At 36.2% G+C, this 27627-nt stretch overlaps 1 protein-coding gene across 3 annotated transcripts in view; it reads right to left on the bottom strand.

Moving 5' to 3' along the window:
- Positions 1 to 27627, bottom strand: part of PRKG1 (protein kinase cGMP-dependent 1) — a 1338496-nt gene that overhangs the window by 19875 nt on the left and 1290994 nt on the right. For all 3 annotated transcript variants that reach the window (XM_058436250.1, XM_032137641.2, XM_058436251.1), the window contains 2 exons: positions 11294 to 11433; positions 10309 to 10398 (listed from right to left, as the gene is read on the bottom strand). In XM_058436250.1, coding sequence (XP_058292233.1) covers positions 10309 to 10398; positions 11294 to 11433 — 230 coding nt within the window. The remainder of the gene's footprint in view (positions 1 to 10308; positions 10399 to 11293; positions 11434 to 27627) is intronic.

Here is a 27627-nt window from a genome sequence, read left to right as displayed (position 1 = left end):
ATTTAAGATATTCAGTAAGAAAAATTAACATATATATGTTAAAAATTCTAATTAAGTAAATAATTGAGATGCTAAATTTTATTCAATTCAAATATACATTAAATACTGATATTAATATATAATACTTGTAAGTGTTAATATGTTATACATTATATTTTATGTTAATATAAATACTAATATATATTTATTTACCATATTCACCACTTATACATTTTTACAAAAATTGCAGGATTTGCCAATTCTTTAAGTGTTAGGGAGGGAAGGTGAATAAAATAATTTGTACCAACCTATTACAAATAATAGGACAGAACCAGTGGGAGACAAAAAATCATAAATTAGAAAAAAAAAGCATAATAGCTAACAAAGAATAAACCAGGGAAATTACAGGGGCAATTAACATTTCAATGCTGTAGTTCATGTCTCAAAGCTAGGAAAATATGTAACAGTCCTCAAACCTTATCCCTATTTGTACACAGATGGCATCATTTTAATTCTTACTTCTTGACAGCAAATACAGCAAATAAAGAACTGCTCTGTGCTTCTTTTCTTTTTCTTTTTTTTTTTTTTTTGAGATGGAGTTTCTCTCTTGTCCCTAGGCTGGAGTGCAGTGATGTAATCTCAGCTCACTACAACTTCTGCCTCCCAGGTTCAAGCGTTTCTCCTGCCCCAGCCTCCCGAGTAGCTGTGATTCCAGGCACCCACCACCACGCTCAGTTAATTTTTTTATTTTGTATTTTTAATAGAGATGGGGTTTCACCATATTGGCCAGGCTGCTCTCAAACTCCTGACCTCAGATGATCCACCTGCCTCAGCCTCCCAAAGTGCTGGGATTACAGGCTTGAGCCACAGCGCATAGGCTCTGTGCTTCTTTTCTATGCTGATGAGAAGAAACAGAATGAGAAGCAGGGAATGGTCATCTCGGCTATGAGGTGAGAGGAGGAGGATGTCTGGGTTGTCATCAGAGTCTTCCTGTGCTAAATCTCTGAGGCTCAGAGTTATTTCCATGTCAGTAATGAATAAGGTCAGGCAAGCCTTTCTTCAGATCAGCCTAAGTAAATTTCTTGTATACTTTCAGAATAGCTTTTCCATTATTGCTTCTGTCCTCTGACACAAGAGGAAAATTGAATACATTGACAGGGTGGATTTTTTGACCACAGATATTTTCATATACACTGTGACTAATAGCGTAATGGCATAATCTTTCCTTTGGTATTTTTTAAATACATTTCTAACAATCTTTAAGATTTTCAGTCCCAATTTAAACAAACAGAAAGCTGGTCAATGGCAATACTAATTGGAGCCTGAATGTCTAAAAGTATGTTTTTTCCCCCGGCAAATTTTTTGAGAAGGAAAAAGAAAAATCACTTAGAATAAAAATAAGGCTACAATGCCTACATAGGAAAGAAAGTTGGCCAGGGATAATTATTCTGACATGATTTTACATATAATGGTTAATTCAGCACCTCTGAATCTTTAAGAACAAGCAGGTAGCCATTATTTCTCTAGATCATGACTCTTCATGGAGTATTAAGTATATTGGGGGGCTCAGCAACTGTGTACCTCAAATCGAAGTGTGATAAAAGGGAAAAACAATGTAAGGACCAAAAAGCAACCCAGTGGAAGTAAAGAAATCCATTGATATTTTCCTTCCCTTTACTCCTCCCAAAGTAAGCTGCTTCTTAATAGCAAACCTTTGCTACCAGAGACATCACGATATGTCTCACTCAGAAGCCTTGGCTGGCATTACGAACAAAATGTGAAATCCAGTTAAATAAGGCAAATTATGAAATAATACTTTCAAAAATAAGTTGAAATTAATGCCTGTGCATGTTTGATTCCTCATGAGTGGACTTTAAATTGAGTTTTATTATTATTATTGTTTTTATTGTTCTGGTTAAAGACATCATTAAAAGATTTCTAAAAAGCTATGAGAAGATGTTGGAGAGATCATGGCGGTTGGGAGGCAGGACTAGATTGCAGCTATGGACAGAGTAGTGGGTGGTGGCTCGCATTGTGAATTTTAGCTCCAGATTGACTGCAAGAACAAACCAGCAATCCCAAGAGGACCCACAGACCCTCTGAAGGAAGGCGGACTCCTCCTGCAGGACCCAGGAGACCCCCCAGAACTGTGAGTGCCCCAACTGCGGAAGTGGAAAAGGGAGACCCTCCTCTCCCGAACACACCCCACCACTGGAGACGCTGAAGTTCTGTTTGTGGAGAAGTTTCTGACTTTATTTGGAGCTGAGTCAGTTTGGAGAGCTGAGTGAAATACAGGGGTAGAGGAAGCAGCAGAAAGGCCCTGGGAGCTCGCTGGGTACCCTAGCAGGCCATTCCTGCCTGGCACCACAGGTATCCAATGGGAGAGGAGCAGGGGGTAAAACTACACAGGGAGAAGCAAATCTCTAACTGAACTTTGTAACAATTTGGACTGGGTGAGAAGTCTCCTGTCCAGAACTTGGGGGAGGATGCAAATCTGGTGTGTAGGCTTCACAAGTTGGGGAAGAACCAAGCCCTTTTCTTTCGAAGCTGGGAGGCAGATAGCCTGGGCCAGGTTTTCAAGCCCCTATCACTCTCCACCTGGAGATGGTCTGGGGGGTGTTAGGGGTGGCACAGTGGGAGTGAGACTGGCCCTTCAGTTTGCATAGGAGCTGGGTGAGGCCTGTGACTGCCTGCTTTCCCCCACTTCTCTGACGACCTGCATGACTCAGCAGAGGCAGCCATAATCCTTTTAGGTACACAACTCCAGTGACCTGGGAATCCCACCTCCATCCCCCACAGCAGCCACAGCAAGACCCACCCAAGGAGAGTCTGAGCTCAGACACACCTAGTCCCGCCCCCACCTGACAGTCCTTCCCTACCCACACTGGTGGCGGAAGACAAAGGGCATAAAAACTGGGAGTTCTAGGATCCCACCCACCGATGGTTCCTCCCCATAATACCACAAGCGATGCTTTCTGGAAAGCACCACTTCCTGGCAGGAGGCCAAACAGCACAAAAATAGAATATTAAACCATCAAAGCAAAGAACCTTCACAGAGTCCATTGTACCCCCTACCACCTCCACCAGAATGAGCACTGGTATACAAAGCTGAGAGACCCATAGGTGGTTCACATCACAGGACTCTGTGCAGACAACCCCCAGCACCAGCCTGGAGCCAGGTAGAGTCGCTGGGTGGCTAGACCCAGAAGAGAGACAATAATCACTGCAGTTTGGCTCACAGGAAGCCACATCCACAGGAAAACGGACAGAGTACTACATCAAGGGAACACTCCATGGGACAAAAGAATCTGAACAACAGCTTTCAACCCTAGATGTTCTGTCTGACAGAGCCTACCCAAATGAGAAGGAACGGAAAACCAACCCTGGTAATATGACAAAGCAAGACTCTTCAACACCCCCCAAAAATCACACTAGTTCACCAGCAATGGATCCTAACCAAGAAGAAATCCCTGATTTACCTGAAAAAGAATTCAGGAGGTTAGTTATTAAGCTAATCAGGGAGGGACCAGAGAAAGGTGAAGCCCCATGCAAGGAAATCCAAAATATGATACAAGAAGTGAAGGGAGAAATATTCAAGGAAACAGCTTAAAGAAAAAACAATAAAAATTTCAGGAAACTTTGGACACACTTTTAAAAATGCAAAATGCACTGGAAAGTCTCAGCAATAGAACTGAACAAGTAGAAGAAAGAAATTCAAAGCTCGGAGACAAGGTCTTTGAATTAACCCAATCCAACAAAGGCAAAGAAAAAAGAACAAGAAATATGAACAAAGCCTCCAAGAAGTCTGGGATTATGTTAAATGACCAAACATATGAATAATTGGTTTTACAGAGGAAGAAGAGAATTCTAAAAGCTTGGAAAATGTATTTGGTGGAATAATCAAGGAAAACTTCCCCAGCCTTGCTAGAGAGCTAGACATCCAAATACAAGAAGCACAAAGAACACCTGGGAAATTCATCTCAAAAAGATCCTTGCCTAGGCACTTTGTCATCAGGTTATCCAAAGTTAAGACGAAGGAAAGAATCTTAAGAGCTGTGAGACAGAAGCACCAGGTAACCTATAAAGGAAAACCTATCAGATTAACAGCAGATTTCTCAGCAGAAACCCTACCAGCTAGAAGGGATTGGGGCCCTATCTTCAGTCTCCTCAAGCAAAACAATTATCAGCCAAGAATTTTGTATCCAGCAAAACTAAGCATCACATATATATATGAAGGAAAGACACAGTCTTTTTCAGACAAACAAATGCTGAGAGAATTTGCCATTACCAAACTACCACTACAAGAACTGCTAAAAGGAGCTCTAAATCTTGAAACAAATCCTGGAAACACATCAAAACAGAATCTCTTTAAAGCACAAATCACACAGGACCTATAAAACAAAAATACAAGTTAAAAAGCAAAAACAAAAAACAAAAAAAACCAAAGTACACAGGCAACAAAGAGCACAATGAAGGCTATGGTACCTCACATTTCAATACTAACATTGAATGTAAATGGCCTAAATGCGCCACTTAAAAGATACAGAACCACAGAATGGATAAGAACTTGCCAATCAACTATCTGCTGCCTTCAGAAGACTCACCTAACACATAAGGACTCACATAAAGGGCTGGAAAAAGGCATTTCATGCAAAGGGACACCAGAAGCAAGAAGGGGTAGCTACTCTTACATCAGACAAAACAAACTTTAAAGCAACGGCAGTTAAAAGAGACAGAGAAGGGCATTAAATAATGATAAAAGGCTTTATCCAATAGGAAAATATCACAATCCTAAACATATATGCACCTAACACTGGAGCTTCCAGATGTATAAAACAATTACTAATAGACAAGAAATGAGATAGATGGCAACACAAAAATAGTGGGGGACTTTAGTACTCTACTGACAGTACTAGACAGGTCACCAAGACAGAAAGTCAACAAAGAAACAATAGATTTAAACTATACCTTGGAACGAATGGACTTAACAGATATATACGGAACATTTTATCCAACAACTGCAGAATACACATTATATTCAATAGCGCATGGAACTTTTTCTCCAACATAAACCATATGATAGGCCACAAAATGAGCCTCAATAAATGTAAGAATATTGAAATTATATCAAGCACGATCTCAGACCACAGTGGAATAAAACTGGAAATCAACTCCAAAAGGAACTATCAAAACCATCCCAAGAACCTGGAAATTAAATAATCTGCTCCTGAATGAGCACTGGGTCAAAAACGAAATCAAGATGGAAATTGAAAAATTCTTTGAACTGAACGACAATAATGAAACAACCTATCAAAACTTCTGGGATATAGTAAAGGTGGTGCTAAGGGGAAAGTTCATAGCCCTAAATGCCTACATCAAAAAGGCTGAAAGAGCACAAATTGACACCCTAAGGTCACACCTCAAGGAGCTAGAGAAACAAGAACAAACCAAACCCAAACCCAGAAGAAAAAAGGAAATAACCGAAATCAGAGCAGAGGTAAATGAAATTGAAACAAACAACAAAAAATACAAAATATAAATGAAACAAAAAGCTGGTTCTTTTAAAAGATTAATAAAATCGATAGACTATTGGCAAGATTAACCAAGAAAAGAGCAGAGAAAATCCAAATAACCTCACTAAGAAATGAAACAGGAGATATTACAACTGACACCACTGAAATACAAAAGATCATTCAAAGCTACTATGAAAACCTTATGCACAAAAACTAGGAAACCTAGAAGAAAAGGATAAATTCCTGGAAAAATACAACCTTCCTAGCTTAAGTGAGGAAGAATTAGATACCCTGAACAGACCAATAACAAGCAGTGATATTGAAATGGTAATTTAAAAATTACCAACAACAACAAAAAAGTCCAGGACCAGATGATTCATGGAACAATTCTAGCAGACATTCAAAGAAGAATTTGTACCAATCCATTTGACACTATCCCACGAGATAAAGAGGGAACCCTCCGTAAAAATAATAAGGGTGAAGCCAGCATTACCCTTATACCAAAACCAGGAAAGGGCATAAACAAAAAAGAAAACTACAGACCAATATTCTTGATGAACATAGATGCTAAAAATCCTTAACAAAATACTTGCTAACTAAATCCAACAACATATCAAAAAGATATTCCACCATGATCAAGTGGGATTCATACCAGGGATGCAGGGATGGTTTAACATACACAAGCTGATAAATACAATACACTGCATAAACAGAATTAAAAACAAAAATTACATGATCATTTCAATAGCTGCAGAAAAAGCATTCGACAAAATCCAGCATCCCTTTATGATTAAAACTCTCAGCAAAATCTGCATACAAGGAATAAACCTTAATATAACAAAAGCCATCTATGATAAACCCACAGCCAACATGATACTGAATGGAGAAAAGTTGAAAGCATTCCCTCTGAGAACTGGAACAAAACAAGGATGCCCACTCTCACCACTCCTCTTCAACATAGTACTAGAAGTCCTAGCCAGAGCAATCAGACAAGAGAAAGAAATAAAGGGCATCCAAATCGGTAAAGGGGAAGTCACACTGTCACTGTTTGCTGACGACATAACCGTTTTCATTGAAAACCCTAAGGACTCTTCCAGGAAGCTCCTAGAACTGATAAAAGAATTCAGCAAAGTTTCCAGATACAAGATTAATGTACAAGAATCAGTAGCTCTTCTATATACCAACAGTGACCAAGTGGAGAATCAAATCAAGAACTCAACCCCTTTAACAATAGCTGCAAACAAACAAACAAAAAACAAAAAACTTCAGAATATACCTAACCAAGAAGTCGAAAGACCTCTACCAGGAAAACTACAAAACACTGCTGAAAGAAATCATAGACGACACAAATGACACAAACATTCCATGCTCATGGATGGGTAGAATCAATATTGTGAAAATGACTATACTGTCAAAGCAATCTTCAAATTCAATGCAATCCTCATTGAAATACCACCATCATTCTTCACAGAATTAGAAAAAAAAATTCTAAAATTCATATGGAATCATAAAAGAGCCCGCATAGCCAAAGCAAGATTAAGCAAAACGAACAAATCTGGAGACATCATACTGCCTGATTTCAAACTATACTATGAGGCGATAGTCACCAAAACAGCATAGTACTGGTACAAAAATAGGCACATAGACCAATGGAACAGAATAGAGAATGCAGAAATGAACCCAAATACTTACAGCCAAGTGATCTTTGACAAAGCAAACAAAAACATAAAGTGGGGGAACAGACACTCTTTTCAACAAATGCTGCTGGGATAATTGGCTAGCCACAAGTAGGAAAATGAAACTGGATCCTCATCTCTCATCTTGTACAAAAATCAACTCAAGATGGATAAAGGACTTAAACCTAAGACCTGAAACTACTAAAATTCTAGAAGATAGCATTGGAAAAACCCTTCTAGACATTGGCTTAGGCAAAGATTTTATGACCAAGAACCCAAAAGCAAATGCAATAAAAACAAAGATAAATAGCTGGGACCTAGTTTAACTAATGAGCTTTTGCACGGCGAAAGGAACAGTCAGCAGAGTAAACAGACAACCCACAGAGTGGGAGAAAATCTTCACAGTCTATACATCTGACAAAGGACTAATATCCAGAATCTACAGCAAACTCAAACAAATCAGTAAGAAAAAAACAAATAATCCAATGAAAAGTGGGCTAAAACATGAATAGACAATTCTCAAAAGAAGATATACAAATGGCCAATAAACATATGAAAAAATGCTCAACATCACTAATGGTCAGGGGAATGCAAATCAAAACCAAAAGGTGATACCACCTCCCTCCTGCAAGAATGGCCATAATCAAAAAAACAGTAGATCCTGGTGTGGATGCAGCGAACAGGGAACACTTCTACACTACTGGAGGGAATGTAAACTAGTACAACTGCTATGGAAAACAGTGTGGAGATTCCTTAAAGAACTAAAAGTAGAACTACCATTTGACCCAGACGAAAAAGAGTCATTATTCAAAAAAGATACTTGCATACTCATGTTTATAGAGGCACAATTCACAATTGCAAAATCATGGAACCAACTCAAATGCTCATCAATCAATGAATGGATAAAGAAACTGTGATATATATATGAGGGCATATATATATGCGGGCACATATATGTGTATATATATGCGGGCACATATATGTGTATATATGCGGGCACATATATGTGTATATATATGCGGGCACATATATGTATATATATATGAGGGCATATATATATGAGGGCATATATATATATGAGGGTGTGTGTGTATATTATAGATATATATATATATATATATATATATGATGGAATATTATGCAGCCATAAAAAGGAATGAATTAACAGCATTCGCAGGGAACTGGATGAAACTGGAGACTATTATTCTAAGTGAAGTAACTCAGGAATGGAAAACAAAACATCGCATGTTCTCACTGATATGTGGGAGCCAAGCTATGAGGATATAAAGGCATACGAATGATGCAATGGGCTTTGGGGATTTGGGGGAAAGAGTCAGAGGGAGGCGAGGGATAGAAGACTACGAATATGGTGCAGTATATACTGCTTGTGTGATGGGTACACCAAAATCTCACAAATCACCACTAAAGAACTTACTCGTAACCAAATATGACCTGTACCCCAATAACTTATGAAAAAGTAAAAAAAAATAAGCTATAAGAGGGATAGCTGGGCTCTCCCTTTGTAGCTTATTACTGGTTTCATGTTTAATTCCACCTGTAAATCTTCTTCTATTCTAATTAGAAAAAAAAGTAGAAGACTTCAAATAAATCAGTCAATTGAAATATCAAGTCAAATATAATACAGTAGAAACACAGTAGATATGCCAAATGTTAACTCGCAAATTAAAATATTAACTTTGTGCAACAAACTATACATTCTGAGGAGAGAGACCTCATCTGTTTTGTTTATTACTGGATCCCCAGCCTCTATCACAATGCCTGGTATGTAATCTCTATGTACATATTAACTAGCAATAATACATAATATATACACTACGATATAATAGCTTAGTAGAGATGTTAACCTTATCTCCTAATGCCAACATGATTACATTCCCTTTTATGCTTTTTTAACCTTAAATTTAAGAATTGAAATAAAATACTGATGCAATAGGATACAATGTGGTAACCAGAAATCCATTTGGCATATATAAGTAAGGCCATGGGAATAACAGGTGAAAGGGCCTGTTGTACAAAGATATGAAGGTACCATAAGAACACTATTAGGAATGAGAATTTAAATCAACAGTTTATAAGGAACCACTTGTTTTATTCTGGGATATCTGCAAAGTAACAAATATAAAAACATTACATGGTTATCTACATCAGGGCTACCTATAGCTAAGTTTCGGAAGGATGCTACCCTATGAAGGAGAGTCTAGGGGGAAGGACTCAAACAAATAAGAAAAATACAGATGTCTAAAGGTGAGTGTTCAAAAGAACAAAGACGACTTTTGTATGATCAATAAACCATTCATAGAAAATAATCAAAAGATTATTCATAAGAAAATAAAAGTGTGTTTTTAAAAAAAGCACAGGGTAGATAATGATCTCCTGAGACATTTTATAGGATAAATTATATTAGAAGATAATTAGATAATTTGCTAGTTATCTAAATATGAGATGGAAAATTAAGACAATGAATTTGCATGATTAAAACAAACAAGCACCATCTAGACAAACTCTCCTTGCCCTGGAAGGGTAAGAAGGTAAATCTAAGTCAGATAATTTACATGAAATATTGCTTATAAGTGGATTCTTTTCTTTTTCCTAAGACTAGCCAAGGGATAAAGAGATGGCTGGAAACTTTTGTTAATTTTGAAACCAAAGAGCAATGTAAAGGTAGAGGGAAAAATTACTTTGGAAAAAATTCTCAATGTCACAAAAGGCAAACTGCCTACCTGGAAAAAGAGTAGAGCAATTAAATTGATAGTTAATTCAAATTATAATTATAAAATAACTATAATTCTCTTTCTGCTAAAGCAATGAATTGAATTCCAGCTACAGAGTTGTCTAATTCTAACATTCATGCAAAACTAAGGCCATGTATATACTTTGCTATGTACCATTTTTATGATCGACTAAGCCTGTATTGTTAGTTACAAAGTGAGTTTTATTATATGTACAGTAAATCATAAGTATATAGTGGGTTATACCCTGTGCTTACTTTAAATATTGAAATATAAGCATGTATAAAGTATAAATATGATTATTATACTTTATTATATTAACTCTTCTTATAGACCAACATGGGCAACTATGTTTTTAGAGACATCATAGAAATTTCTTAAATCTCCTACCTATCCCTGAGAATGGTCCAGAGCTCTCCACCTAGACAAGCTTCCATCAACATATACAAATATTTGCTGTCCTTAAATGTTCTGTACAGTCTGTAAATTGCAAACAAGAAAACAAAGATTATAAACATTACCGTCTTTTACAAGTGTGCAATTTTGGGGGGCCCAGATTATAGTTTTGATTTGCCAAGCTCAAAGTTTTGTCAGAATGAGAGAGATCTAAGCCCACACATGGGGAAAAGAAGCCAATGGCTCATGAATAGGATTTTAATAGAAGAAACTAGGGTGCTAATCTCTCCCTTGAAATGGATTAATCATAATGATTATCGACAAAGAGGGTTTCTTGGGATTCTTTCCATTCCAATTTGGGTAACGTTTTGAGCATGGACCCTTGGGGCAACAGTGGTCATCAACATGCAGTGAAAATGGGAATAAAGTGGAGTAAACTTTACAAATTCAGATATGTATAAATTTCATGTGCTATTCGCTCAAATTCATATTACATCCTGTTTTCAGTAAGTGCCACTGGAAAACTCACTACAAAAAGCTGCTTCTGCATAAAAAAACTCCCCATTATCCATTTATTAGTACTGAGGTGGAATGGTCAGCTGTCATTTTATTTTTTTAGATCTTCAAAAAATATTCAGATAATTAAAGCTTAAACAGTTTGATTTTGGATATTTTGTCTTTTAAGCATCAAAGGTCTATGTAGAGTTTGGGGATTTAAAAAAAGATAAAAATGGAATGTTAGAAACTCTGGTACCTCCTTTGGGAAAACACATTGTTTTCAGACACTGATTCTCTCTAAAAGAAAACACAATCAGAACTTTATTTTTAGAAATCAAACAAAACTTTCTTAAGATTAGATTAAAAATAAGTTTCTTTGTGCATATGAAATGTGTTAACAGTGAGCACAAGTGGCAAGGGGTTTTGTGGTGGATTTGTCACTTGGACTTGGGTACGTCTGTCCCTGGCATGGGGCCTTTACCTCACTATGAAATCGGAATGAGCCCCCTGCATGATCTGCTTCTCTGAGCGGATGTGCTCCTGCTGTCTTGTGTCCACAATGTGACGTTTCTTGAGAATCTTCATTGCAAAGGTTTTGGATTCTTCGCTTTTCAACTGGACCTTAAAGAAAGAGAGAAGGGAGTAAGAAAAAGCCCATAGACTTATGAGAGTGCATTATTATCCCCAAATTAACAGGTACATGGAGCACTTAAATGAACTTCAGCCACCTCCCAAGTTAAACGCACAGTAAATCCTTGCTAGAGCTGGGTTTAACATCCAGGGCTCACAGCTATCATCCAATCTCATGCTCTGAATTGGCTGAATTTTAACTAACTTGATTCCAAAATAATTGTGTTCACGTGTGGATTAGAAGAGGGAAATGTACTTAGTTCTAGTTTTATGATTTCATTTCATAAAGTGTGTTTGAATACATTTTATAGTTTTTCTTCTATCAAAAGGGTAGAAAAAAAAACTTCTTTTCCAATTTTATTTCAGTAAAGATGGCCAAAAATAGGGTCATATGGGCCTTTATATTCTTCCTCCTTAGTTCTAGTCCACAAACATTTCTAATTTTTTTATCTTTTTTTAAATTTTATTATGATTATACTTTAAGTTTTAGGGTACATGTGTACAACGTGCAGGTTTGTTACAAATGTATACATGTGCCATGTTGGTGTGCTGCACCCATTAACTCGTCATTTAGCATTAGGTATATCTCCTAATGCTATCCCTCCCCCCGCCCCACCCCACAACAGTCCCCGGCGTGTGATGTTCCCCTTCCTGTGTCCATGTGTTCTCATTGTTCAATTCCCACCTATGAGTGAGAACATGCGGTGTTTGGTTTTTTGCCCTTGCGACAGTTTGCTGAGAATGATGGTTTCCAGCTTCATCCACGTCCCTACAAAGGACATGAACTCATCCTTTTTTATGGCTGCATAGTATTCCATGGTGTATATGTGCCACATTTTCTTAATCCAATCTATCATTGTTGGACATTTAGGTTGGTTCCAAGTCTTTGCTATTGTGAATAGTGCCGCAATAAGCATACGTGTGCATGTGTCTTTATAGCAGCATGATTTATAATCCTTTGGGTTATACCCAGTAATGGGATGGCTGGGTCAAATGGTATTTCTAGTTCTAGATTCCTGAGGAATCGCCACACTGGCTTCCACAATGGTTGAACTAGTTTACAGTCCCACCAACCGTGTAAAAGTGTTCCTATTTCTCCACATCCTCTCCAGCACCTGTTGTTAACATTTCTAATTTTTAACTTGAGTGGTGGACCCTAGTCTCTGCTGAGACTGCAGACTGTTATTTCTTCAGTACTAACTCTATTCATTTCTTCTTTTTAACCTTGCAGAATTTTCCCTCCCTACAGTTTAAAGAGAAAAAAAAATTGTAACAAGATTTTTTCAGGAGATTTTAAAAACCGTTTGTTTTTCTTCTCAAACAAGTGTGATGGCTTTAGTTCCTTTGACCTCAAACTTTACTCTCTAATAACTGGGAAGACCTGGAGCCTTAATATCTTTCAATGTGCCATGCTTCTCTTGCAGCCCACATGGCTCCCAGTGGCTCCGGAGGAGGCATGGATCTTCCAAATGCCTTACTCAGACAGGGTGCTGTTTATGGTTTTACAAGAAATTTCAAGAAGGTGACTTGTAACAAAAACAAGAGAGCTAATAGAGCTAATTACTTAAAAGCAATATAAGGACATTATCATCTAGTGCTCTCAAGCAGCAGAATCCTCAAGATGATACCAAACAGCCCATATTATTTGGGAGTAATGTAACCTTGGGGAAATAACATGGCATGCTGTTTCTGCTTTTCAGCTGATGTATGGCTGTCCCCTCTTTAGTTGTTAATTATTTACTGCTTCATCAGCAGGGATAGCGAAGGTCTTAAGTGTCTTGTTCCTGCACACATGTACAGACTGAGTTCAATCTTAGAGGATATTAACGTGGAAAGTTCCTTAGGAGAGAGCATGAAGATACTGCAAATAAATGGGCCTCGGTTAGCTGCCAGCATTTGTGAATCAGTATGACAGGTAGAGGGAAAAATGGGTATTTGAAAATGCTTTTAACAGCCAAAGACCCTGTACTCTGACTGTGAAGCTCAAAGATGACAGATTAGTGTGCTACAAATAAATTCAGTAGTAACTCAAAATAAAACACAAAATGTGAAAACTCACTTCTAAAAGAAATCTGGACAGCTAGGGAAGATGGCATGAAAAATGAGCTATGTTAGATTACTACAATTCAGAGAAGAAGAAGTAAAGTCATATTCCCTCTTCAGAGTCATACCCAGTTAAACTAGCGAGGACTGTTGTGCAGTTGTTCAAAAATGCCTACTACAAAAATTATTCTCTTTAGTGATGATAACACAGATTTTTTTTTCCATACTTGTACACAGGGTAGGAGGAAAGAATTCGGCCTTTATAGTCACAGGTCTGGACTTGAATTCTGACTCCGCTTAGTCTCTCTCAGTCTAAGCAACTAGTCTCTCTCGGGCTAGTTGCTTAACTGCTCTGAGCTCTAGTTCGGGCTGAGGATAATACCAGATACCACAGTTATTATGATCCTAAATGAAAACGCACCACCAAATGGGCATTCACTGATGGACTCTCTGCTTGTACCCAGCAATCTCTACTGAATAGGGCAAATCAAATGTTGCTTTTTCAGAGGAACAAACTGATTTCCAAAAACGATTCCTATCTTTCCCAAAGTCACAGAGCTATCAAGTGGCAGAACTGGATTCATGTTCAGGTCTTTTTTTGGCCCAAGCTATTTCCAGTATATGCTGCTTCCCTTCAGCTGAATACAAAACCAATTAAACGCACAGTGATTGATACTTTGCAAATCAGAGTTTAATGGAATTGACTAACTCATGGACTGTGAGATAAACTGAACAATATTTCTATTACCTTTAAGCTTAACTTATGCTAGGCATGTGATTTGGGAGAACAGCCAAAGCCTCACTGACATTTTCCTAGGCACTTCCAGGGAGCTCCATGTGTTAGGGGTTTGAGATACCTGATTGCTTGAATACTGCAAGGAGAAGCCAAGTGGGGTAGAAAGAGGATGATGAGAGCTGGTGGGTGGCAGATGTCATAAGAGATAGGTAAAAGCTACAGAAAGCTACAGAAATTCTTGGGAGTCATGCTTACTAGTTGCCAATTTAAAAGGCATTAATTACAAAAAGTTTATAGAACTATACTGCTAACCTACTGAGGCTTTCTGCTTTGCCTTTACTTTGCATGGAAGCAGCCCTTGGGTCTAGAATCATCTTCCTTCTTTGCACTCTGTACAAGATCTCATGAGCTCCTTAGAGCAGGGCCCTTAGAATCTCCACTTCCAATTTAAACCAGAATGCTACAAGACTCACAGAACTCAGGATCCTAACCCGAAAGTCGGGGTACCCAAGGACCACTGGTGTGAGCTAACTCAATAGAGACAGTGGAGAATGTTGGAGTTGATTATTTGCATAAAGCCCAAGTAACATATTCATCAGAAATCTTCTGATAAACCAACAACTTCCCAAAGATCATTCAAGAACGTTCAATTCAACATTGTTTCTAATGGAAAAATTTAGAAACAATCTAAATTTCTAGCAAGAGGAGGAGCTTGAAAAATAAATTATGGTATATCCATGCAATGCAACTGTAAAAATGATGACTTAGAATTATATTTAACATTATGGAAAAATAACCAAGACATATATATGAATAAAAGATACTGATTACAAGACAGCATACATTTTATGATCTCACAGTGTGTTTGTATGTTAGTGTGTATATATACATACATATATATATACACACACACACATCTATATGTGAAATAAATGTATGACGAGACAATCAGAAATGTGCTCACCAATACGTTAACAATTATTTTTCCTTAGGGAGATTTTTAGTTGATTTTTACTTCTTTTTACTTTTTGAATTGCTTAACTTTTGAACAATCATCATATCTTGCTTTTACAATGAGTAAAGCTCTCATCATGAAAACACTTGCAATTCTCTTTTAAATTGTAATAACTATTTATTATTATTGTCTGAATCTTTCTAATTGATTCTGATTCAACTAGAATTCCATGAATGCAAAGATATTGAGAAATTGTATAGAGCATAACAACCTATTGAGGTCTGGGGCTGAACCACACTATTACCTTCTTACAGGGCTGGCCACAAAAATGTTTTTCAATGTAAACTCTGAGTAAGTTATAGCAATTTGTATTTGTTGAGCCAAAGATACTATGTTTTATTATAAAAATATTTTAACAAACCTAATCCATGATGAATTGTAAGGTGACATTTAGTTTGCTTTTTATTTTTCCTGTTGTCCAAATTAATTATACCAAGTCCACTTGTGTCCATTTAAGATAATGATGATGGTGATGACGATTTTTTAGCAAGTTGGTTAGAGCTATGAAATTACTTTTGAGTATGGAAAGAGATCAGCCAGCAAAAGAGGAGAACAGGAGTGCATATTTTTCTTCTGCCTCTTGCCAAGGACTAGACTATATAGTTATTCATGTTCCTCAGGTTTGTCTTCCTTTGAAGACTGTCCTAACCTCCTAGGTGTACAGGCTAATGCACTGGTTGAGAGTGTGACTAGTGTGATATTTGACTAATTTTTTTTCAATCTCAACCTTTTTTTTTTTTTTTTTTTTTGCTTGTTCTCTTGGACAAATTACTCAAACTCTCTCTGCTTTCATTTCCTCATCTATCATATGGGGATATCCTGATAGATTACCTGTGAAAACTAAATAAAAGTGTTATGTATCAAACAAAGTGTTTTCTTTGTTCCAACTGCAACCCACCTCAGTGCTAACAAGTAGATGAGTAAAGATTTGAGAAGCTACTTCTATAATATTGTGGATGCTATAAAAAGGAACGAGATCGTGTGCTTTGCAGGGACATGGATGGAGCTGGAGGCCATTATCCTCAGCAAACTAACGCAGGAACAGAAAACCAAGCAGCGCATGTTCTCACTTATAAGTGGGAGCTCAATAATGAGAACACATGGACACAGGGAGAGGAACAACACACACTGGGGCCTGTCGGGGAAGAGCTGGGAGTGTTGGCAGAGAGCATCAGGAGAAATAGCTAATGCATGCTGGCTTAATACCAGGCGATGGGTTGATAGGTGCAGCAAACCATCATGGTACATGTTTACCTATGTAACAAACATGCACATCCTGCACATGTACTCCAGAACTTAAAAAAAAGTTTACAATAATAATAATAATAACAAAGCATTAATATTGGTTCATTAATTAAATGTACCATACTAACGTAAGTTGTCAATAATAGGGGTAATTTGGTTCAGCGTATATAGGAATTTTCTGTACTATCTTCACATTTTCCTGTAATTATATAACTGTTCTCAAAAAACAAAGATTATGGATGCTTATACCACACTGGTTTTACTCTCAAAATTCCTAAAAAGGGAAAATGAACAAGAAAATTTCAATACTCAAGATCTTCATTTTATTTTATATAAGAAATGCCACGTGCTATATTAGAAATTAGAATTGGCAAATGTTTCATTTACAGTACATTGTTACTTCAATATGAAGTATTATATTGACATTTGAATGAATGTATACTTGGGCCAAGTAGATCTTAAGGTGGGAATTTTTGACAAGGATTTTGACAAGTTCTTAACTATCTGGCTATAGCTGATGTCTGCATAATACTGGGCTGAAAATGAGAGGTGATGTCATCAGCATTTTAAATAGCTCTGAAGATGCATTTGCTGGTTGTATTTAAATAGAGTACATGCTTCCTTTCTACCTAGGGTACCTGTTTGCCTTAAAAAGGCTTGTTTCCTACTGGACCCAATTTTTTGCCCTTATTGGGAAGGAAGATTATGATCAAGGCAAGGTTAAAACTGGCTCAGTACCACTGGCTGTGAGTTGGTCCTGAGAATTTGTATCTATTCATTCATTTAACCTTGTTGTTAAGAGCTCATAGCTTGTTTTGCACTGTCAATATCTTAATTATTTTGGAAGAAAATTACTTCCTGAACTATACTGTAATTGAAATGATTTCTTAAATTCAAGGCTTAAACTGTCAATGTCACATGACTCATTATTATGCCAAAGTCCCATATGAAGTGCTTCAAATTACATTTCCATGCACAGCAGGAGAAGGGTACTCCCTTCATGCTCTACCTTAGGTAAACTGATGCTACAGAACTACAGTGATGAAGGGAGTTAAGGAAAACATAAACCTGGGGCCTAATTCTGGATCTTTCACTAATAAGTCATATAATCTCACTGGGCCTCAGACTACTTTTCAGAAAATAAAGGGCAAAACTATATTATCTTTAAAAACTCATTCTAGCTAGAGAATTCTATACATCTGCAATTTGACATAATATGCATTTTTAAAGCATGCTAATTATATTTAACCTTATAGAAACGGCACAACAAACATGTGGCAATATCTTGGGAAGAAGGAAAAGGGGAAATACTCCAAGTAACACAAAGGTCGCTTAAGGAAACATGATGGTCTTCTCTGAAAGTATGACCTTGACTTTAAATTTATGTTCATATTCTTTTTGGGGTTGAGGGTTTTATTTTCTGTCCTCTCAACCCCAACATATGAAGGGATTGGTTTCTGTTATATTCTCTGTGTTGCTAACTTTCAAAGAACACACACTGGAAAAAAGTAGCAGTAGCTTTCTCAGGAAGAGCATTAAAATAGGCTTGAAGGCAAAAGGGAATCCAGGCAGAGTCACCATAATTGTAATAGCTGCAAAATAGGAATGGCAAATATTTTCTCTAAATAAAATAGCACAAAATTTTAATCAGGAAATCTATATTATTTGGTGAAGCATAAAGCCATTTTTTAGTTTTGGCTCTCTTTAACCTGGGAGAAAAAGGCTTTGTAAGTAATCCAGAAATAATTTGGCAAGGTCTATGATTTTATGTTTAAGTAACTCACATTTAATATAAATTGAGATAACTTAAGGAATTTATGACAAGTGCTGTAGTGAAATGTTCTGCAAAGGAAGAAAAGAAGGAAAAAAAAGCTGGAGGGGAGGGGGAAGGAGAGAGAAAGCCCTAAGTTGAGAGACTGTGAGTATCTTATCCTATTAGATTAACCGTGCCAAAGGGCAGGTTCACCGAAATCAGCCAAAGGCCTATAATAAACCATCAACAATAAGAACATCAGTAAACAAACCACTAGACTCTCTATAAATGTATAAGCACTATGTTCCACCTCCATCATTTCCCAATATTCCCCTGTTGCCAAAAAGCTCTTCACAGCCCTGTAAGACACTGGCATTAGATTCTATGTTCAGAAAGCAATGTAAACATACTGTTCTGCAGCAGTGGAGTATAATAACAAAGCTGAAGCAGGGTATACAGAAGCCATAAAATTCAACAGGAAAAAAGGCATGAAGTTACTATACATGAAATAACTGGGTATTTAGATTATTGAACTAGATCATACATGTAGAAAATAAAAATATTTAGTGTAACACAAAATTTTAGCATTTGAGTATCTGTACCAGAAAAGGTAAATCTTGAGAGATAGAAAGTAGATGAGAGGCCAGGTGTGGTGGCTTACACCTGTAATGCCAGCACTTTGGGAGGCTGCGGTGAGCCCATCACTTGAGCTCACAAGTTTGAGACCAGCCATGGGCAACATGGCCATGTCTCTACAAAAAATACAAAAATTAATCGGGCATGGTGGTGCATGCCTGTAGTCCCAGCTACTTGGGAGGCTGAAGTGGGAGATTGCTTGAGCCTCCAAGCTCAAGCTGCAGTGCGCCAAGATCACGCCACTGCACTCCAGCCTGGGTGACAGAGCAAGACCCTGTCTCAATAAATAAATAAATAAATAACTGGAGATTGGAATGGAGAGTATTTCTAAATGGGCACAAGGGTTCTTATTGCAGTGATAGGAATGTTCTAAAGCTGGGTTATATGATGGTCATACAATTCTAAAAATCACTGAATTATACCCTTAAAATGGGAAGTTTTATGGTATGTAAATTATACCTCAATGAAGTTGTTAAAGAATTTTTAAAAAGAGAGAGAACTCATAATTTCTTGAATCTACAACTTCTAGTTCTGTATTGATTTGTCAGGTAGCTACATGTTTCATTTACATTTTAAGGAATTTAATGTCAAAAATGTATTTCTCTATGCTTACTATTTCACTTACAATAAAAGTTCCCCAGTTAGCCAAAAACTAGATTTTTAAACTCTAATTCCTGTTAAATAAATCAACATGGCACATGGATACATATGTAACAAACCTGCACATTGTGCACATGTACCCTAAAACCTAAAGTATAATAAAAAAATAAAAATAAAGCAATGATCTAGGTGGGCAAATGAAACATGAAACTATTAAATAAAAAAAAAAAATTGACACATTTTTAAAAAGTCATTTTTAATGACTTTACTACTTGTTTATGGAAAAACCAAAATTTAAGTCTTATTTTTCAAAAAATTAGGATCATGAATAAATTTAAACAAAATGTACATAATTAACACTAAGTTCTTTAAAACTTATCTTGTCAAAATAATAGGTACAGTCGGCTTTCTGCATCTGTAGGTTCTGCATCCACATTCAAACAACCAAGGATTGAAAACACAAGGAAAACAAAAACGGATGGTTGTGTTTGAGATGAACATATATAGACATTTTTTCTTGTCATTATTCCCTAAACAATATAGTATAACAGCTACTTACATAACATTTGCATTGTATTAGGTATTGTAAATAAACTAGAGATGATTTAAAATAATATAGGAGAGAATGTGTGTGTATGCAAATACTATGCCATATTATATTAGGGACTTAAGCATCTGTAAATTTTGATATCCGCAGCAGGAAGAGGTGTTGGTGAGGACAGGTCCTAGAACCAATCCCCCATGGATACTGGGGATTGGAAGTTTAAAATATTGTAATAATAAACCAACTGTGGTTGTATACAAGTCCATATGACATCCTAAATCCTTATTTTCCTTACTTATGAGAATAAAACCAGACCAAGTGCTGTGGCTCACGCCTGTAATCCCGGCACTTTGGGAGGCCGAGGTGGGCAGATCATTTGAGGTCAGGAGTTCAAGACCAGCCTGGCCAACATGCTGAAACTTCATTTCTACCAAAAATATAAAAATTAGCCAGGCATGGCAGTGGGCGCCTATAATCCCAGCTACTCAGGAGGCTGAGGCAGGAGAATTGCTTGAACTCAGGAGGTGGAGGTTGCAGTGAGCCAAGATTGTACCACTGTACTCCAGCCTGGGTAACAGAGCAAGACTCTATCTCAAAAACAAAAAACAAACAAACAGAAAAACCAGCTTCATATTATAGAAACAGATATTGTAAGTTCAAATCAGATAGTGTATGTGAAAATTCTTTAGAAATTAAAAAGTGTTATGTGAGAATAATCATTATTACTATGATTTCCAAGATATGATATCTTACTATTACAACTCATAATTAAATCTGTTTTTAAGTTAGTAGTCCCAATCAACTGAATGAAAACAGGACTAGGACAAATTTACCTGTTTAAATTTAAGGAAGTTTTACTTTCATGGTGAAAGAAAAAGCAATTTTATTACTCCGACTCAAATAACTTTTTGGACATGGCCAACTAAAGTGCCCACTTGTTCAGGAGAAGCCAGCTTACTACATTCTTAAAAGAAAATGAAATGCTTTAAGTGAACAGAAACCTTCTATCCTACAAATCAGTGTTAGAATCACATCAATGTTGGATTATATTCCCCAACATTTCTTAACAACAACAATAACAAAAAATACTAATTCTATTATTAACCAGAGATCACAATAACTTCTCTACTTCCTTCACTTTTCTCTGCACAATAACATCACATGATTTATTTTTCCCCTTGGCCAATGTCTGAAATTTAAGAACGAACCATAGCATTTGCCTTGTTTCATAGGATACGTAAGAGAGAAGAATAAAAGGAACTTGTCACAGCCTGAGTGACACATGTTTGAATGAGGCATAGAGGCACAGCACTGTTGTAGTGGTGACTCAACTTCATGGTAAAGGCTTTATGCCTCAAAGTTCCTATTCACAGATAGCGCCTCCCCACACACACACACACACTCACACAGACACTGAGTCAGGTATAACATTTTGAAAAGAAAGGAGGATAGAAAAGTAGCTTATTTTATACATATGCCTTTTCATTTGAATCCATCTGCCATTTGCACAACGGAAAGATAATCAAGACAGGCTCTCTCTTCTTCTCGTCCTTGTTTTTCTTTCTTCGTTTACCTTAACCCCTTATCAAAATATCAGTAATCTTGTTTGCTTTGTAACTTACCTTCAGACTTAAAATCAATTCTAAAGCTGGTGACCAGAAATATCTATCTTATTAAATTTAAATTTATCAAAAGACAAAGGTATTTTTGAAGAGGAGATAAGTTTTTTTTTTTCCATTTTTTAAAGACATTTAACTCTCAGTTTGGAGGAAAGTCAGAAAAAGAACCTAATACTTTTTTATTTTTAATTATACTGTGAACAAAGGGTTGGACAATTTTCTAGAAGTTACTTGCAAATGAAAGAACATTTATAATTTCCCTTATTAAGGAATTAGTATTCATTCATTTGCATTCAAAAGGCTACCTACATTGAGTGTCTTATCATTCCTTAAACATAACATTTATTTCCTACTGCTTTTATGCTAAATAAACTACTTCATTTTGCAGTGATTTTTAAAAATGGTATTTGTAGGATTTTATTACCTATAATACACTTTAAATTATTTTTTATCAACTAATCAAATATTTTTCATCCTCTACCCAATACTTTAATTTCTATGCATAATCTCACTTGTATAAGGAAATAATATGTGTATCAGTTTTGAAAACTTGTTTACATATTTTAAATTGAGCACATGAATAGCTCACATAAATTCAATTTATTCTAATACTTAAAGCACACATATAACCGCATAGGTGAAGTTGAATATTTATATTTCAATTCCTTTCATTTATTGACTCTGAAAATCTAAAATAAGTTGAAATGAAAGAGAGAGGATCACATACTGTGAAATTCAACTCTCTTTCTGACATGTGGCCCAATTAACTCATGAAAGGTTTTGCAGTGCAGTTATACTTTTGAAATATAGGGATGAATGACTTTATAATTTTTTTAAACTGTTACATACTGCAAAACTTTAATAAAATGGCTGATAATCAGATCTTAGTGTCTTATTACATGCTATCCTCAAACTTTGTCTCTCTGATGTTACAAAAAGGCTAATGATACAATTCATCCATGTAGCCAAAAACCACTTGTACCCCCTAAAGCTATTACAATTTAAAATATTTTTTAAAATACTGAAAAGTGCTGGGAAACAGGGCTTGGGGAATGGGAATGAGGGTGGGGAGGATAGGGTTGGAAGGATGTAGGGGACTGCCAACCATTGAAAGATTCAATGAATCTTTCAATAATAAGGCAAAATAAAGACATTTTCAGATAAAAGTAAATTAAGGAAAAAAGAAAAAGATAACTTCTTCCCCCATACGATTCTTGTATTTCACATTTATCTTGTGTTTCAGATTTTCACAAATATGAAGGGACATCAACTGTAGCTAAGTAAGTTCAATAAGAATTTACTGGATTTTGCCTATGTCAGTTTACTTTAGGGAAAACAGTCACATTAAAAATTTAAATTGCTTTGTTTGTGCAGATGTGGCATCCAAGGTCATAGTGATGACCAGATAGTGGCTCTCCTTTGTTTAACTTATTGGTTTGAACCTCTTTTGGGTAGTGATGATCTCCCCACTCTCAGTGTGAACGTGAAAGGCAGTGGGCTGGAGCTAGGGACTAAGAACACGCTACCTGGCCCACAAAAGCTCCTGACCTCATAGCTCAATGTTCAAGCTAATACGTTGTATATGTCAGTGACAATGGGGAATACTGAGGGACCAAGTACTAATTAGCAATAAATTAAATATATGCAATTGATGAGATATATTGAAACATACGGAATTACCTGCTTCATATTTTTTCCAGAAAGCAAGATAAATTACTTCATTTTATTTAAAAAGACATGACTATTTTCTACATAACTAAGACACACAAAGGGACTATTTTTCCTTCTCATGGAAGGAATCCCTCTTTGAAAGTGTTTACATGAAATTTTCAGGAATGCAGACTGCACTGTGGTACAAAATAACCTACTTTTGTCAGAAGAGAAATTATGATGTCTATTTCTGGGAGCAGCGCCACCTAAAAATAGCTTGTCTAACCACCTTATAGTGCATTCTTTCATGTCATAGATAGAAGTTCAGAGCAGAGTCTGTGTTTTATATTCTTTCATTACTTAATGTCCAAACAACTCTTTTTTTTTTTTTTGGCAAGTTTAATCTTTTTAAAGAATATAATACAATCATACTCTACTGATCAGCTATCTAAGATTTCTCTCCGCTCCTCCCACAGTAATTCACTCTAGTCTGGTCACTTGCTTTGGTGTCCTATGACAACATGTGGCCTTTTATGTTGTAACCCTTGCCTGGAATGGCCTTTTCCCAGAATGGCCTTTCCCCATCTGTTCATTTAAATCCCAACCTATTCTCCACCGCCTGGCTTCAGTTCTGTATATCTTCCCAGGCCCTCTTCTACTCCATCAATTTCAAATGACCTCTCTCCTGATGAAATACTAAGAACACTTCTGCATAATTTTTAATTTCACACAATAGCATAAGATTTTGTTTGCTGCTTTTCAAATATGTTAATCTCATCTTCTTTCTTAGGAGGAGGCAGAAATTCCATGAGGGCAGGAATCAGGTCAGATATTTTTATATCCCACAAATATTTTGGATTTTTTAAAACAGATGATTTTTGCCTAATGTGATGTACCCATTATTAAGCTTCTAGTTAAAAAATCAGTAATTCTGGGCAATAACAACAGCTCTTTCAACGACTAAGTGGCCTTAAACCACATATATGCATTATTCTTGTCTTCTTTCCTGTAAAATGTGGATCATGTCTCATGTTCTCCTCACAGAGTAGCTATAAGGGCAAAATTATACAATGAACATGAAAGTAATTTGAAGATTATAAAGTAGGGTTCAAATGAAAGGTTATTTTATTAAAGAAATAATATTTCTTGGATTAAAGAAATAATATTTATGTCATAGAAAACAAAAAAGGCAAGTATGACCTAAATGTTAACTTTTGTAAGAGCTGTTTTATCACCAATTATCTTAAGCTTTGGAAAGACATGCCCAGTGCATTCTAGATTTATAGTGATCATTCTAAAATCATATGCAGGTTTAGAGGAGAAACTGTTAACATTTTATCTTGTGGTAGGATACTAACTTCAACTAATTGTAATAAAAAATAGGCATTTTAATTGATTGCTAATATATAAAATTTCTGTAACTTCACAAGATGGGTTAGAAAGTAACTTATATTTGTTTTCATTCATGTAATCTAGATTTTATTATAATTATCAATGTACAAAATTTATTCTACAATAATGAGATGAAGTAATGCTTATCTTACTTTATTTGCATATGCCAAAGTAGAGATAAGCTTTACTACTTGTAATTTCTGCATTGAAACTGTCATGTGGTTATTTTAGCAGTTGCAGTATATTGTTACTACACCTACTGACGCTCAATTAATATTTATTAGATTGGATTTTCATTAGCTATCTGAAGAACTTATTTTCTGAGAAATGAATGCTATTTATTACAGTTAATAATTTTTGTCCCCGTTTTTATTCTTTTGAAGAATAAACATAACATGAGAATTACATATTTAATAATAAACCACATAGAGTACTACTAAAGAAGAAGCTGTGTTAAAATGAAGCAAACTTTCAGTTTCAACCAGTATTGAGTCCTTACTCACTTTAGTCACAGAGGACACAAGGCCTTAGGGCAGCAGGGTTTCCCCAGGTGTCCAATGTAGCACAAATCACCGTGCGTACACATGGCAATGCTGCCCAAAGATCTCCACAGCTATTCTGTTTCAATGCTGTGTGGCTTGGCAGTAGGAAGCTCTTGAAATGTTTTCATCTTACATGGGGTTTCCCTTTGGAGTTAAGTTGCTCACCTTTCGCAATAAGACTCTGCTGACTGAGCAATAGGTTTATCACCTAACTTCTTGCTTAATCAACTCTTAGTTTCTATTTTTTTTTTCAATTGGTTTACGTAGCACTCCAAGCCTGCTTGCTTGTTTTTATAGTGCCAAGGCAGCTGGCAAAAATGCTGTGAGAGTGGTATGGATGTCATGAACAGACACACACCCTGTGAAATACACGTGCTTGTCTTAGCATAAATTGGTTCTCACAACTACCACATTTTCTTTTCCTGGGCAATCCAGTTATGTGGTTTAGAAACTGAACTGCAGCAGAGAAGGAATGAGAGGTAACTTTTGTATTTAACTTGCCAAGAGCCAGGTCTTTATTATGCCCAGTTGAAGTGCCATGGGTTAAGAAGGCTGGAGAGAACTAGATATGATTCAGCAGTTTGCACTGAAAATGATTTCCAATTGAGAGGTTAAGAGGTGGGGCATCACAATTTAGAAGTGAAATGGATAAATAAAAGCAGGCTACTTTAGGTGCACACAGGTTCAGCATAAGGGATATTGAAAATTGTTTCCCATCTCCTCTCGTGACAGATCAGAAAGTTAAGAGCTTTAGTGGTCCGGAGAAATTTAATAGAGGTTATCACTGAAGGTCATTTGAAGACTTCTGGCTCTTACTTATATTGGAATAATGGTTGCACTCTCACGCCTTGGCCTAGCAATGGAAAAGAAAAGAGTAAAATAATTTCATTCCCTTACTTTTCTATGCATATAGCTGGAAGTGATAAATAAAAAGAACCATCATTAGCATGTTTTAATAATAATAGCAACAATAACAACATTAACACCATTTACTGACCTATGATGTGTGAGAGACTATTTTGAGGGCTTTAACTCGTTTAATCTTCACAACCTTGTGAGGTACATATCCTATTATTATCATCATTTCAGAGACTAGAAAACCAAGGCTCAGAAAGTTTTAAGTAAATGACTAAGTATACACAATGGGTAATATCTGAATCCAGAGAGCCTAATTCTAGAGCTCTAGCTTCTAGCTACAATGTTACACTGCTGGATTTTTTTTCTCCACAGACATTTTGCCACTAAAATAGGAGCAGAAAAAGATTTAGAGAAAGGGGAGCCTCTGAGGATATAACAAAAGGAGAGGCACACAGCAGACAATTACTATATCTATTCTAGATTTAGTTCTAATTCAGGTTCTTGAATTCCAGAAGAATTTTTTTAAAGCAAAGATGTACATATGACAATGAAGTAACACTTGTTTGATTTGGGGGTGGTGGTTGTTGATGGTGGTGGGTAGAACCCAAATATTTTTAAAACCCAGAATGGCAGAAAAACCCTCTAGTTAAAAAATCAGTAATTCCGGGCAATAACAACAGCTCTTTCAATGACCAAGTGGCCTTAAACCACATATATGCATTATTCTTGTCTTCTTTCCTGTAAAATGTGGATCATGTCTCATGTTCTCCTCACAGAGTAGCTATAAGGGCAAAATTATACAATGAACATGAAAGTAATTTGAAGATTATAAAGTAGGGTTCAAATGAAAGGTTATTTTATTAAAGAAATAATATTAATTTATTAATAAACATTTGTTTCTTTAATAGTTTCATTTTACTAAGTATGTTCCATAATGCATCAGGTTACTCATGTTGATGCCTTAACTCTCCCTCTGCCTCAGAAATGCTATCTCCTGCAAAACGTCTTGTTCCTCCACACACTGAACCCCTGCTGATCATGCTTTGCTTATGAGTTTAATTATTAGTTTACATGATTGCCCCTCCCAGTAGACTGTGAGCCTCTAGAGCTAAGAACTATTCTATTTATTAAATTTTTTATCTTCAATCATAGAGCTCACTACATATATACATAATAACTGATGCAGAAAGAATATAATCCAAAAAGACAGAGGTTATGTTTATCTTATACTTGTTCCTGTACTTTATCCAAGTATGCCGCTCTGGTATAGGAGACATTTGGATTGCTAAATAAACAGACTAAATATCTAATGTTTAAAGCACCAACTACATATTATTGGCATATTAAAAAATCAGTTTGTCTTTGACTTGTGCAAATCTATTCTGAAAAGCAGGTGCCTTTCTCGCAAGGACAAAAGTAGAGTAAATTGGGAATATGACTATAAGGCAAAGGGACTAATTTTCACTTGCAACCTCCTTATTTTACAGTCATACTTTGTAAATGAAGATGATTACCTACATGACTTAGGGCAGTGCTTACAGCTTTAATGAAT

Source organism: Hylobates moloch, unplaced genomic scaffold (assembly GCF_009828535.3).
Source record: "Hylobates moloch isolate HMO894 unplaced genomic scaffold, HMol_V3 SCAFFOLD_3, whole genome shotgun sequence".
Taxonomy (NCBI): domain Eukaryota; kingdom Metazoa; phylum Chordata; class Mammalia; order Primates; family Hylobatidae; genus Hylobates; species Hylobates moloch.
The sequence above is the reverse complement of the archived record's forward strand: the minus strand, read 5'-3'. Positions and strand labels throughout refer to the sequence as shown.